The sequence below is a fragment of the Neoarius graeffei genome, chromosome 27 (genome assembly GCF_027579695.1).
Source record: "Neoarius graeffei isolate fNeoGra1 chromosome 27, fNeoGra1.pri, whole genome shotgun sequence".
Taxonomy (NCBI): Eukaryota; Metazoa; Chordata; class Actinopteri; order Siluriformes; family Ariidae; genus Neoarius; species Neoarius graeffei.
The window spans coordinates 30873501-30889250 of NC_083595.1; the positions used below are offsets into that span (position 1 = coordinate 30873501).

Below are 15750 nucleotides of genomic sequence, written 5' to 3' on the forward strand. Positions count from 1 at the left end.
AGTCTCTCAAGTTTACACAGAATGGTTCAAAAAACAACAAAAAAACATCAAGTGGGCGACAGTTCTGTGGGTGGAAACAAACACCTTGTTGATAAGAGAGGTCAGAGGAAAATGGCCAGATTGGTTCGAGCTGCCAGGAAGGATATAGCAACTCAGAGCAACTTTTTACAACTGTAGTGACCAGAAAAGCATCTCAGCATGCAACAGCAGAAGACCACATTGGGTTCCACTCCTGCAGCCAAGAACAGGAATCTTAGAATCAAGAACTATCCTATTAAAGTGGCCGGTGAGTGTAGATACTAATAGATAATAGATATGATACGAATAGAGATGTAATCACTTGGCTTCCTAGGAATTGGGTCTGGCATAATCTGCCTAAGTCATCTTAGGCCAATTTAGGGCATTGGAGTGACCTCTATTTAACTCCAAAGTACAATGAAGAGCTCTGCTAACTCTCGCTCATCTCATCTCACTGTCTAAAGCCTGGAAAAAAACAAATGGAAAACAGAACCAGGAGGTTTTGGTTAATATGTAATTTTTTTTTATTAATAAGTAATTCTTAAGTAGTGCGTTGCTTTTTTTTTTGAAAATCATTTTCCTTTCAATGATGGGCACAGCAGGGAGTCTCTTCCTGTAATGGTTAAAAGTGGATGGAACATATTAATCTCTACATATTCTTAGGTTTGTGCATGTGGACATCCTCTTCAATTCTGACCACAGGGTTTCAGTAGGGGTTAAATTCAGAAAATGATGGTTATTGCGAAACACACATTTAGTTTTCCTGTAACCATTTCTGCTTTCTGTGTTTATTTCGATGTGTGTTTGGGGTCATTATCTTGTTGAACGCTGTATCTGTCTGTCTGAGTCTGAACCTGCATGTTCTCCCCATGTCCGCGTGGGTTTCCTCCGGGTGCTCCGGTTTCCCCCACAGTCCAAAGACATGCAGGTTAGGTTAACTGGTGACTCTAAATTGACCGTAGGTGTGAATGTGAGTGTGAATGGTTGTCTGTCTCTATGTGTCAGCCCTGTGATGACCTGGCGACTTGTCCAGGGTGTACCCCGCCTTTCACCCGTAGTCAGCTGGGATAGGCTCCAGCTTGCCTGATAAAGCAGCAAGAGATAATGAGATTTTATATATATATATATATATATATATATATATATATATATATATATATATATATATATATAAAATGTGTGTGTGTGTGTGTGTGTGTGTGTGTGTTGTGGTCAGAAGTTTACATACAGTGACATGAATGTCTTCTTGGATATGAATGTCATGGCAATATTTGGGCTTTCAGTAATTTCTTTGAACTGTTCTTTTTCTGTGGCAGAATGATTGTACAGCATACATCTTTAATACAAAAGAAAACCCACACTAGAATTTGGTACACAAGTTTTAATTTTCTTTGAGTTTTCTGAAATCAACACAGGGTCAAAATTATACATGCAGGTTCAAAAATTTACATATGCTCACTTACATTATTAATTCAGAGTTGCTGAAACTTCCAAAATATCTCTTACAGTATCTTGCCAAGGCCAAGGTCTCTTAACTTCCTGTTAGTGATCATGACTGACTACAGCTGGTTGCTTCTCTGTACCTTCATAAAAAGGGCTTGTTTACAGCACTTATTGCATTGACCAACACACAGTAAAATGGGAAAGTCCAAGGAGCTCAGTGCAGATCTGAGAAAGAGGATCGCAGATGTACACAACTCCAGAATGTCTCTTGGAGCCATTTCTAAACAACTGCAAATTCCAAGATCAGTTCAAACAATTGTATCCAAGTTATTGTGAGGTGCAGTCACTTTGCCAAGCCACTTTGCTTCAAGAAAACCTAAACTGTCACCCTCAGCTGAAAGGAAATTAGTGTGGATGGTCAGGAACAACCTGGGAACCACCATGGCGCAGCCCTGCCATGAACTGGAAACTGATGGATCACTGTCTACAGTTCAGATCACCATGGACTAAGAGGCTGCTATCCAAGAAATAACCTCCTGCTCCAAAATTGACACCTTCAAGCTTAACTAAAGTTTGAAGCTGACCACACGGACAAAGAAAAAAGCCTTCTGGAGGACAGCTGTATGGCCAGGTGAGACAAAGATTGAGTTGTCTGGCTACAGTGACCACCATGTACAGAGGGACACTGTACCAGCTGGTGGTGGTGGTAGGATCATCATGCTCTGGGGCTGTTTTGCTGCCAGTGGAACTGGTTCATTCCACAAAGTGGATGGAATAATGAAGAAGGAGGACTACCTCAGAATTCTTCAGCATAAACCATCAGAAACTTGAGCACGACTTAGGAGTTACAACAGGACAGTGAACCCAAACACGCATCAGAGCTGGTTGTGGAGGATAAAGCAGGCTAACATTAAACTTAAAACAAGTCCTGAGTTCAACCCTACTGAAAACATATGGATCCTGCTTATAAGTCGAGTCCATGCCAAGGAAAAAAAATTTAATTGAACTCTACCAATTCTACCATAAAGAGTCATGAAATATCCAACCAGAATTCTGCCAGAAGCTTGTTCATGATAAGCAAAAATGTTTGGTCAAGGTGAATCTTATGAAGAGAAATTTTACCCAAATATGAAGTGTGCTGTATGTATATTTTTGACCCTGTATGTATAATTTTGACCCTGTGCTGATTTCAGAAAACCCAAAGAAAATTAAAACTTGTGCACCAAATTCTAGTGTTTTTTTTAATTAAAGATGTATGCTGTACATTCTGCCACAGAAAAAAGAACAGTTCAAAGAAATTACTGAAAGCCCAAATATTGCCATGACATTCATGTCACTGTATGTAAACTTCTGACCACAACTGTCTGCGTATGTATATATATATATATATATATATATATATATATATATATATTTTTTTTTTTTTTTTTTTTTTTGCTTGCCGGTGGCTAGCACTGTCACCTCACAGCAAGAAGGTTCTGGGTTCGAGCCCAGCGGCCAAGGAGGGCCTTTCTGTGTGGAGTTTGCATGTTCTCCCCATGTCTGTGTGGGTTTCCTCCGGGTGCTCTGGTTTCCCCCACAGTCCAAAGACATGCAGGTTAGGCTAATTGGTGGCCATAGAAGAAGAAGAAGAAGCTTTAGTGTCATTGTACAAGAATACAACGAAATTCCGTTTGGCAGCATCTCTCTTATAGCAGCTACATGTCACAGTCTCAAGAAAATATATTAAACATAAATAGTCAAAACAGTAAAGTGCAGATAAAATGTTATACAACCCCGATTCCAAAAAAGTTGGGACAAAGTACAAATTGTAAATAAAAATGGAATGCAATAATTTACAAATCTCAAAAACTGATATTGTATTCACAATAGAACATAGACAACATATCAAATGTCGAAAGTGAGACATTTTGAAATTTCATGCCAAATATTGGCTCATTTGAAATTTCATGACAGCAACACATCTCAAAAAAGTTGGGACAGGGGCAATAAGAGGCTGGAAAAGTTAAAGGTACAAAAAAGGAACAGCTGGAGGAACAAATTGCAACTCATTAGGTCAATTGGCAATAGATCATTAACATGACTGGGTATAAAAAGAGCATCTTGGAGTGGCAGCGGCTCTCAGAAGTAAAGATGGGAAGAGGATCACCAATCCCCCTAATTCTGCACCCACAAATAGTGGAGCAATATCAGAAAGGAGTTCGACAGTGTAAAATTGCAAAGAGTTTGAACGTATCATCATCTACAGTGCATAATATCATCAAAAGATTCAGAGAATCTGGAAGAATCTCTGTGCGTAAGGCTCAAGGCCGGAAAACCATACTGGGTGCCCGTGATCTTCGGGTCCTTAGACGGCACTGGATTACACACAGGCATGCTTCTGTATTGGAAATCACAAAATGGGCTCAGGAATATTTCCAGAGAACATTATCTGTGAACACAATTCACCGTGTCATCTGCCATTGCCAGCTAAAACTCTATAGTTCAAAGAAGAAGCCGTATCTAAACATGATCCAGAAGCGCAGACGTCTTCTCTGGGCCAAGGCTCATTTAAAATGGACTGTGGCAAAGTGGAAAACTGTTCTGTGGTCAGACGAATCAAAATTTGAAGTTCTTTATGGAAATCAGGGACGCCGTGTCATTCGGACTAAAGAGGAGAAGGACGACCCGAGTTGTTATCAGCGCTCAGTTCAGAAGCCTGCATCTCTAATGGTATGGGGTTGCATTAGTGCGTGTGGCATGGGCAGCTTACACATCTGGAAAGACACCATCAATGCTGAAAGGTATATCCAGGTTCTAGAGCAACATGTGCTCCCATCCAGACGACGTCTCTTTCAGGGAAGACCTTGCATTTTCCAACATGACAATGCCAAACCACATACTGCATCAATTACAGCATCATGGCTGCGTAGAAGAAGGGTCCGGGTACTGAACTGGCCAGCCTACAGTCCAGATCTTTCACCCATAGAAAACATTTGGCGCATCATAAAACAGAAGATACGACAAAAAAGACCTGAGACAGTTGAGCAACTAGAATCCTACATTAGACAAGAATGGGTTAACATTCCTATCCCTAAACTTGAGCAACTTGTCTCCTCAGTCCCCAGACGTTTACAGACTGTTGTAAAGAGAAAAGGGGATGTCTCACAGTGGGAAACATGGCCTTGTCCCAACTTTTTTGAGATGTGTTGTTGTCATGAAATTTAAAATCACCTAATTTTTCTCTTTAAATGATACATTTTCTCAGTTTCAACATTTGATATGTCATCTATGTTCTATTCTGAATAAAATATGGAATTTTGAAACTATCACATCATTGCATTCCGTTTTTATTTACAATTTGTACTTTGTCCCAACTTTTTTGGAATCGGGGTTGTATATATAAATAGTCTGTATTAAAGGTGCAGTCTATATTTGAGGTGCAAGAGTTATTGTCCATTGACTGGGAGGTAGTAGTATGTGCGCGCGCATGTGTGTGTGTGTGTGTGTGTGTGTGCGTGGGGGTGGGGGGTGTCCATGATTCCTGCAGCAGTCTCTTCACAGCCATGGGGAAGAAGCTGTTCTTCAGTCTGTTGGTACGGGCTCTCATGACTCTGAGTCTGCCAGAGGGGAGGTTGGAAAATAGAGAGTGTCCTGGGTGGGCGGGGTCATCCTGGATCTTTGTGGCCCGCCGGAGGAGCCGGCTTGAGTAGATCTCCTCTAGGCGTAGGAGTGGGGAGCCGATGATCCACTGAGCAGTCTTGATGACCCGCTGCAGTTGTTTCTTCTCGGACGCAGTGCAGCTGGCATACCACACCATACATCCGTAGGTCAGGACACTCTCTATTTTGCAATGATAAAAGTTTTTCAGCAGAGGTGGAGGGAGTTTGTTCCTCTTCAGCGTTCTCAGGAAAAAAAGACGCTGCTGGGCCTTTTTAATAATGTGGGTGGTGTTCACAGTCCAGCCCAGGTCCTCTGAGATGTGCAGTCTGAGAAACTTGAAGTTTTTGACCCGCTCCACTTCTTTCCCGTTGATGCTCAGGCCTGACTGTAGTGTGGCCCTTGTCTTCCAGAAGTCAGTGATGAGTTCTTTTGTCTTCTTGGTGTTGAGGTTGAGGTGGTTGTCACTGCACCAGGCCACCAGTGCTCGGACCTCCTCCCTGTATGGTGCCTCATCATCATTGTTGATCAATCCAACAATGGTTGTATCGTCTGCAAATTTAATGAGGGTGTTGGAGCCATGGGTGGCGACACAGTCGTGGGTGTACAGCGTGTACAAAACTGGACTCAGAACACAGCCCTGAGGAACACTGGTATTGAGGACGATGGTGGAGGATGTGGAGGTGCCCATCCTGACATGCTGTCATAGGTGTGAATGGTTGCTTGTGTCTATGTGTCTTGGCGACTTGTCCAGGGTGTACCTCGCCCATAGTCAGCTGGGATAGGCTCCAGCTTGCCTGTGACCCTGTACAGGATAAGCAGCTACAGATAATAGATGGATTTATATTTTTGCCCAAGTTCTTTATGACTGCCAATATTTCTTAGAGTTTGATTGTAAGAGTAGAAGGATATAGAGTTTGTCAGGGAACAAAAATAGTTACGGTGTTGGAAAGCACAACCCACCATTTTCTTACAGTTTCTCTAGTTAGACTATTTGACTGTAGCCTTGAATTTCTGTCAAATGTTTTATTCCAGTCTTCAATAACTTCAAACCAAGTTGGCGTATAAACGTGTCCTGTAACCTATCATCCCAATAAACATCTGGAATATTCTCTCTCTATGTGGCATATCACTGTAGTGATGCAGCAGCTCCAGCCATCAAAGTTTCTCGGGAAGAATTATAGTAGGGGTTTCCTGTTGCCTTCTACTGGATTATTATAGAGGTTTACTCCTCTCAACCATTCACATCTATGGACAATTTAGAGTAGCCAGTTAACCGAACCACATGTCTTTGGACTATGGGGGAAACCGGAGCACCCGGAGGAAACCCACGCCGACACGGGGAGAACATGCAAACTCCACACAGAAAGGCCCTCATTGGCCATGAGGTTCAAACCTAGAGCCTTCTTGCTGTCAGGCGACAGTGCTAACTACAGCATCACTGTGCTGCTGCTCAGGAATATTACTGAGCAGATTCAAATAATGAGCCTAATATTTGAATAGTTGGAGGTACTGAGGGGATCCACTGAATTTGTTTCAATCTTAAAAGGGACTCTGGATGCAAAACAATTTGAGAACCTCTGCTTTATAGAATCAAAAGTTAATTTATTTGGCTTGTAATGATATTATCTTGTAGCTGGTTGTGATTTCATGCTAAGCTCTTTATATTAAAAAAAAATCTATTGGAATGAAAAAAGGGTGCTGAAAAAAGTGGACATTTTAAGAGAAAGATCATGTCTGAAGCTCCTCCTTTTTCCTAGTTATCTTCTTATAAATTCATAAATCCGCTACTAGTGGTGACTTTTCTGCACCCAGTGCCTCCTTGTTTCCTACCTACTATTTAACATCTCCCACCTAAAAGCCTCAAAATGGAGAACGGCGCCATACCCATATGCCTTAAAGAGTTGGTTTACAAACCAAAGTACTGGGACAGGAAACTGCCTGGGAAGACCAGATTCTGGTGTGAGAGGGACTCTGACCCAAAAGTCTCTAGCAGGGGTCTGAATGTTGAAAGCAAAGCAGAAGCTGCCCAAAAAGCTGCTTGAGCTCTTGGAGTTCTCTCTACTCTTACTTTTCCACAATCATATTTCATGTCATTAGGATGTGGTCTGCAATCACAAACATCACATAAGTGTGCTACTATTTTTGACACCCAGTGTATACACACTTTGTTTTCTGTCCACTTGTTCAGGCATCACGTACAAACATCACGTACATCACGTACACTGGGTGTCATTCTTGCAGCGTAGTTTTCCTTTTGCTTTTCTGTGAAATCGCTGTGTTTTTGTTTTCATGCCTCATTTGACTTTAGTGATCTTATGAAATGCAAGTCCATTTTAAAATCACCACCACTGGTGCTTCATTCATGCTGATGGTGTAAATTAACTCACGTACTGTCTTATTCAGCAAAGTTCAAGTGAACTTTTATAAATTCCTGAGTCATCCATAGGATCGTTATTTAATCCACAGTGTACCCAGTAAAGCCCTGTGATACACATAGTGTTTCACATCTGCACAGTCAGTTACTAAAGAGTGCATAATCAAACCACTGAATGTGTTTCCGTCTTACACTTGTCACCTTCATACCACTAACTCACTCCTCTTAATTATATAGTCTCTGAGTTCACATGAGGCAGGAGTCCATTTGTTTCTCAATTACTTACATCACACTCTCCCTGAGGACAAAGGTCAAGATGGAGTGCTCAGTTTGGAGCATGTTGAATCCAGCTGTGTAGGTCTTAGGATTAGAGCTAAAAATACAGTTTCCATCTGCTTCTTTTCTGAGCAGAATGGACTGAACAGCAATCAGGGACAGTTTACAAACTTTTCCGCAAGCTCTGTGGTTACAGGCACTGAGCTACTGATCAGATGCTCATGAGTTCAAATACTATCATGCCAAGCTGCCACTACTGGTCCTTGGCAAAGCCTTTAAAGGTTTATGCTCAAGATGCTGTGCTCTGACCCCAGCTAAGAAGTTTGAAGAAAAGCATTTCAATGTATAGGTGAAATAAAGTCAAGTCAAGTCAAGTCAATTTATTTGTACAGCGCTTTTAACAACAGAATGGGGGACACCATGTTTTAATGGGTAGAGACGTGGCTTTGGGACCAAAAGTTTACCGGTTCAATTCCCTGGACCAACAGGAATGGTTGAAGTGCCCTTGAACAAGGTGCCTAACCACCTGGGTATGTTGTATGTCATTCTGGATAAAAGCGTCTGCTAAATGCCTGTAATGTAACATTAATGTACAGCAGCTTTACAGAAAAATAAAGACTTTAAACATCCATCCATCTGTTATCTGTAGCCACTTATCGTGTTCTACAGGGTCGCAGGCAAGCTGGAACCCATCCCAGCTGACTATTGGTGAGAGGCGGGGTACACCCTGGACAAGTCGCCAGGTTGTCGCAGGGCTGACTTTAAACATACAGTATGTACTAATAAATTTATTTGGCCCTCATGAGCAAGCTTGAGATGACAGTAGCAAGGAAAAACTCCCTGAGATGACATGAGGAAGAAATCTTGAGAGGAGCCAGACTCAAAAGGGAACCCATCCTCATCTGGGTGATAACAGATAGCATGATTATAAATAACTCATTTATATGTGTCCTATATAGTCACAAAGTATAACTGTGAAACCAGGAAATTTATTATAGTTTTAGCATGAAGTCTGTTTTTTGAAGCTGTCAACGGTTCATTCATGGAGACTTGAGTGCAAAATTGTTCATGACAACTGCAGTCCTAAAGTTATCATGGCAATTGTAGTCCTCAGCCATCATAGTAAAACTGTAAATGTCCTTCTAAGTGGGTGAAGATCTTCTAAGTATATCTTTAGACTGTTCATATGGGGCCATCCTCCACAGGAGTGATGTGATGAGACTCCTACCAGAAGTAGGGCATCAGGATGGATCAGGCAGGTCTGCTATAAAAAGCTATTTTGTTCTTGTTTTGATTTGTTAACTAAACCATTACCTTGCTCTTACTTTCTATTAATAGCATTTATAGAAAGGGCAGTTACGCAAAGTTTGGACAAAAGTTTACCATTAACTTTATAAAATGTCTTTTTATGGTAACATCAGTTCAGGGAAATGTCTGGAGCATTTTTGTTCATTGTGGGTCTGAAACAGCTATAGGTGCTTGAGGGTTTGTTTATTTTTCATGATGTCAAATGAAGAACACTGATATTTTTTGAAGGGCGGCATGGTGGTGTAGTAGTTAGCACTGTCGACTCACGGCAAGAAGGTCCTGGGTTTGAGCCCAGCAGCCGACAGGGGCCTTTCTGTGCGGAGTTTGCATGTTCTCCCCATGTCTGTGTGGGTTTCCTCCGGGTGCTCCGGTTTCCACCACAGTCCAAAGACATGCAGGTTAGGCTAATTGGTGGCTCTAAATTGACCGTAGGTGTGAATGTGAGTGTGAATTGTTCCTTGTCTCTATGTGTCAGCCCTGCGATAACCTGGTGACTTGTCCAGGGTGTACCCCGCCTCTCGCCCATAGTCAGCTGGGATAGATAGCATAGTCTTGCCTGCGACCCTGTACAGGATAAGTGGCTATGGATGGATGGATAGTTTTTGGAGCTACCACAAAAAAAATTGTCTTTATAACACGTTTTAGTGTCTTTAAAATAACACAGTGTGTGCAGAATTCCTCCACAGCCATTTGGGAATTCTTATATTAACACTTAAATGCTGAAGGCACAAATGCTTATCACTCCTAATACAAACTTAAATTGACACAAAATGTTACCAAAAGCTCTGGATGTTTTTTTTTTCCCTTTGATTTTTTTTAAACATGAGCTTCAAGTAGAAGAGCAGCGTTGGTGTCTGACAGCACTAATAAAAAATCAGGGCAAAGCAAAACATTACAGTTCAGAAAGATATTTAAATATGGCTTGATTTCTCATGCTGTTTTGGAAATGGTGGTGTGTCAGCTAATGCACAGTCAAGTCAAGTCAAGTTTATTTTTATAGCGCTTTTAACAACAGACATTGCCACAAAACAGCTTTACAGAATTTGGCTAGTTTGCACTTTAGCGGGCACAATTCCGCCATATTGTTTACATTTACCGAGCCTAGCAGCATATGAGCAAATTTAAGTGGGGGTTCGGGGACAGCAGCCCCGTATTATCAATACCTAATACTTTATTTAGGTATTAGGTATTGATAATACCAGTACCAGTACCTCAAACAACAATAGCTAGAACAATTCCTTGTTCTATTATATGTCGAAGTCGTCAAAATTGGTGTTTGTCTGGGTTAGGGTTAGCGCCCGCTAAAGTGCAGTAATCCCCAGAATTTTAATGATTTTAAACATGAGCTAATTTTATCCCTAATCTATCTCCAATGAGCAAGCCTGTGGCGATAGTGGCAAGGAAAAACTCCCTCAGATGGCATGAGGAAAAACCTCGAGAGAAACCAGACTCAAAAGGGAACCCAGCCTCATTTGGGTGATAATCAGTCATGCTGATTAAGCTGAACCAGGTTATACTCAGGGGTTAAATTGGGATTCAGGATGTTGGGGAACTTGCTTTCTTTTTTGGTTGTCAAAAATATGGGAACAATAACTCGGCCTCCTGTAACGCAGCCTCTTAAAGCTATGCAACCAAGTTTGTTCAGAATTTGGGGTAGGCCTTGTGAATGATGATGTCGGAAGATGATGAGAAGGAAAATATGAATAATTTAACACAGCAGTTGTCTGTCTTTTTGACATAATAAGTGATTTATAACCAATTATAATATTTGCCATGATTTATGATTGTTGTCTCGATTCATTTATATCATTGCCTTTAAAATCAATCCATCAATTCAAATTGTCATAGCTAGTTACCACGTTGGACATGTTGTTTTGCGAAAGAATTGCCACTGTTGCTAACAAATTATGACAAGCTGTCAAATAAGTTTGAGACAAGGCAAAGACTTGTTGATCCAAAACAATCAGGTTTTCAAGTATGTCCAAAAATGATCACTGTTTAGTTCTGGCCAGGCACCGTCCAAACTGATAATCACATCATCAGTTTTTCTTTGGCTAATCAGACATAAGGTACACCACCACTCTTGCCAGAACAGTTGGGGGTGAGGTGCCTTGCTAACTTGCTCAAGGGCACTTCAGCTGGTCCAGGGACTCAAACCAGCAACCTTTTGGCCCCAAAGCTGCTTCTCTAACCATTGGGCCATGGCGTCCCAGCTTCATTGTTTGATTTTATAAAAGTCTAGACTATACAGCTATGAATTCTTGTGTTACCTGATACACCTCCTGACACATAGACAGCCAGCATCAGTCCTGTGGTGAAGCCAAAGTGGATGCTGAGTGGTTCACCTGCAGATCCTCTGCTGAGCACAACCTGTGCCACCGAGCCACAGCCAAAAACCTGAGAAAGGACGGACAATAAATCAACAGTCAGGCACAGAGGACCAGTGCAGAAGAACAGTCTCTCTTCTATTGTGAGTCAGATCACATTAAAGCTCTGTTGTTCAGCAAAACTTCAGCTCCAATTAGATGTGGTCATATGATCAAAGTATTCAGCTAAGTGTTCACTGACAAGAACAGAGGAGCACAAAAAGATGTCCGATTCTATAATGTTCTTATTGCTAATTAACACTGATAGAAGTGAACAGGACACTGTGTGAGGAAAATCTTTGTTTTTGACCACAGAACAGGCTCGTAGTATTGTTTGGGATTTTATTGGTATTGTACAAATTTAAAGGTTAAAGGAGGGTTTGTAAGTCCAGTGTTTGTTGTTTCCTTTTTGCCTTCACTTATTCATTCAACCTTTGAACATAAATAACTATCTTTTCAAGCTTTACAGGTTTGGAACAGCTCTGCGCTTGGCTTGGATTCTGCCTTGATAACATGGTAACATGATTTAGACAATAGCATCTGCCCAATGAATACATATAATATTTATCTATTTAGTAATAAGTTTCAACAATAGTTAGTTAATTAGGCACTGAATTAAAACCTACAACCAAAATGAACATCTATGAACATCTTACACTAATAGTACCGACACTTGAATTAATACTTCCATTAACATCAGCAAAATGTAAACCGCTTTACTAATGTATCCACGTTCATATCACTAAACTATATTATTAACACTCATAATTGTACGTCCGTGTGCCTTTTACATCACTACACAAAGCCTCTAGATAAAAAACTTCAACTGTACTTGGTATTTGTAGACAAATGAAAATATTGTTACAGATTAACCTCCCATAACAGTCCTTTCCTGAGATGTCCATGACAAATGCAAGTGCCTTGTTAGTGTTTACTAATCCATTAACAGAAAGTGTCATTTAATATTTAGCTTCATGTTGCTAATTGAGAGAGAATTGTTAATCTTCGAACTGTTAGACGTCAAATGAGGTCAGAAAAGGTTAACAAAGTGAAATGGAAGAGTACTAGAGTCAAGCAACAGATCTGTCATGCGCTAATCAATCAGGACTTCCATACTAGCATATTACACAAGTTGGGAAGATGTTCAATCACTATAAACTATAAACATCATCATCATCATCATCATAGGCCTCACTGTCCACACACTTTGTTTTACCCCTGATTGTGATGTGTGAATATCCTCATATGGTGGAAACAGGTCGCTGAAAACCTTAGTAAATACAAATACTGTAGTATGACGATGTTCAGGGTGGCACGGTGGTGTAGTGATTAGCACTGTTGCCTCACAGCAAGAAGGTCCTGGGTTCGAGCCCCGTGGCCGGCGAGGGCCTTTCTGTGTGGAGTTTGCATGTTCTCCCCGTGTCTGCGTGGGTTTCCTCCGGGTGCTCCGGTTTCCCCCACAGTCCAAAGACATGCAGGTTAGGCTAATTGGAGGCTCTAAATTGACCGTAGGTGTGAATGTGAGTGTGAATGGTTGTTCATCTCTGTGTGTCAGCCCTGCGATAACCTGGTGACTTGTCCCCCGCCTCTCGCCCATAGTCAGCTGGGATAGGCTCCAGTTTGCCTGCGACCCTGCACAGGAAAAGCAGCTACAGATAATGGATGGATGGATGGATGGATGGATGGATGGATGGAGACTTTAAAATGTACACAATGCATCATATGATGTAAGACATTATTTTCAGTATTGTTCGTGGTACCAAAATGTACAAAAAATATAAAGAAGAGTTTCATTTGTTATATTAGAAAAATGATAATCAATTCAGGCGGCACGGTGGTGTAGTGGTTAGCACTGTCGCCTCACAGCAAGAAGGTCTGGGTTCGAGCCCCGTGGCCGGCGAGGGCCTTTCTGTGTGGAGTTTTCATGTTCTCCCCGTGTCCGCGTGGGTTTCCTCCGGGTGCTCCGGTTTCCCCCACAGTCCAAAGACATGCAGGTTAGGTTAACTGGTGACTCTAAATTGACCGTAGGTGTGAATGTGAGTGTGAATGGTTGTCTGTGTCTATGTGTCAGCCCTGTGATGACCTGGCGACTTGTCCAGGGTGTACCCTGCCTTTCGCCCGTGGTCAGCTGGGATAGGCTCCAGCTTGCCTGCGACCCTATAGAACAGGATAAAGCGGCTGAGATGAGATGAGAGATAATCAATTCACAAATTCACTAAATCAGACAGTAAAGGTGACTGAACACCTAAGTCTTTCCTGCTTTGTCATGAATTCCTCTGTTTTTTAGAATCGTGAAACTCCATGTGCTTGTCAGCTTTAACATCTAAAGGCTAAAACAATCTATTCATAAAACCAAAACCACTGCTTGTATTATTTTTTGAATTCAACTTTTATATATATATTTTCTTGCTGATTGTCGACATTTTATTGTATAGTTTATATGTAAAATATAGTATGCATGTATTTATGCATGTATTATGTGGTACATATAGTCTTTAGATATGATTGATCTTATTATTTCATATTTGAGATAAACATACAGTGTATATATTCATTAAATCATTTCTTCTGTTGTATTATTGTACTTTTTTTTTAATTCAGTGCAAACTGGACACACTTGCTTGCACTCAGGTGCAAAATTTGCATGAAATGTACCAGGTTGATAAAAATTTATATATATATATATATATATATATATATATATATATATATATATACACACACATGCTATATCTATATATACACAAAGGTTACAAACAGGTTCCTGCTCCAGCTTACTGTTATACTACTGCCACTGTGCACAGAAAAAATAATTAAAAAATATATATATTTCTTGACAGATACTTACTACAAGCAAAAATGTGCCCAGGATTTCCGCTAGAAACTCTTTGATGATGGCATGCCGGAGTGTGCATTTCTCTCTCAGACTCCTCAGGCTGTCCAGCTCCATGTTTGCTCACAGCTGATCAAGTGTCTGGTGTTAGTGAGGAGAGTTAAAACCATAATGAGAAGCGGATCAGGAGAAACACACACACACACGACAGATGACTGATAGATGACTCGGAATGAATCGATTCCTTTTAAACGACTCTTTTAAACAAGTCTGGCAAATTGTCATTGAATCAGTCGAATCAGAAAGTTGCTTATCATAAACATGCCTTTGGATATGTTCTGCTTTTATGATATTACATCATATACAGTGGTGCTTGAAAGTTTGTGAACCCTTTAGAATTTTCTATATTTCTGCATAAATATGACCTAAAGCATCATCAGATTTTCACACAAGTCCTAAAAGTAGATAAAGAGAACCCAGTTAAACAAACGAGACAAACATATTATACTTGGTCATTTTTTATTGAGGAAAATGATCCAATATTACATATCTGTGAGTGGCAAAAGTATGTGAACCTTTGCTTTCAGTATCTGGTGTGACCCCCTTGTGCAGCAATAACTGCAACTAAACGTTTCCGGTAACTGTTGATCAGTCCTGCACACCGGCTTGGAGGAATTGTAGCCCATTCCTCCGTACAGAACAGCTTCAATTCTGGGATGTTGGTGGGTTTCCTCACATGAACTGCTCGCTTCAGGTCCTTCCACAACATTTCGATTGGATTAAGGTCAGGACTTTGACTTGGCCATTCCAAAACATTAACTTTATTCTTCTTTAACCATTCTTTGGTAGAACGACTTGTGTGCTTAGGGTGGTTGTCTTGCTGCATGACCCACCTTCTCTTGAGATTCAGTTCATGGACAGATGTCCTGACATTTTCCTTTAGAATTTGCTGGTATAGTTCAGAATTCATTGTTCCATCAATGATGGCAAGCCGTCCTGGCCCAGATGCAGCAAAACAGGCCCAAACCATGATACTACCACCACCATGTTTCACAGATTGGATAAGGTTCTTATGCTGGAATGCAGTGTTTTCCTTTCTCCAAACATAACGCTTCTCATTTAAACCAAAAAGTTCTATTTTGGTCTCATCTGTCCACAAAATATTTTTCCAATAGCCTTCTGGCTTGTCCATGTGATCTTTCGCAAACTGCAGATGAGCAGCAAAGTTCTTTTTGGAGAGCAGTGGCTTTCTCCTTGCAACCCTGCCATGCACACCATTGTTGTTCAGTGTTCTCCTGATGGTGGACTCATGAACATTAGCATTAGCCAATGTGAGAGAGGTCTTCAGTTGCTTAGAAGTTACCCTGGGGTCCTTTGTGACCTCGCCGACTATTACATGCCTTGCTCTTGGAGTGATCTTTGTTGGTCAACCACTCCTGGGGAGGGTAACAATGGTCTTGACTTTCCTCCATTTGTACACAATCTGTCTG

At 41.0% G+C, this 15750-nt stretch overlaps 1 protein-coding gene across 1 annotated transcript in view; it reads right to left on the bottom strand.

Moving 5' to 3' along the window:
- Positions 1-14377, bottom strand: part of aqp9b (aquaporin 9b) — a 39288-nt gene extending 24911 nt beyond the window's left edge. The window contains exons 1-2 of the mRNA XM_060911701.1: positions 14276-14377; positions 11332-11458 (exon numbers count right to left, since the gene is read on the bottom strand). Of these exons, the coding sequence (XP_060767684.1) occupies positions 11332-11458; positions 14276-14377 (229 nt within the window). The remainder of the gene's footprint in view (positions 1-11331; positions 11459-14275) is intronic.
- Positions 14378-15750: the final 1373 nt, after the last annotated feature.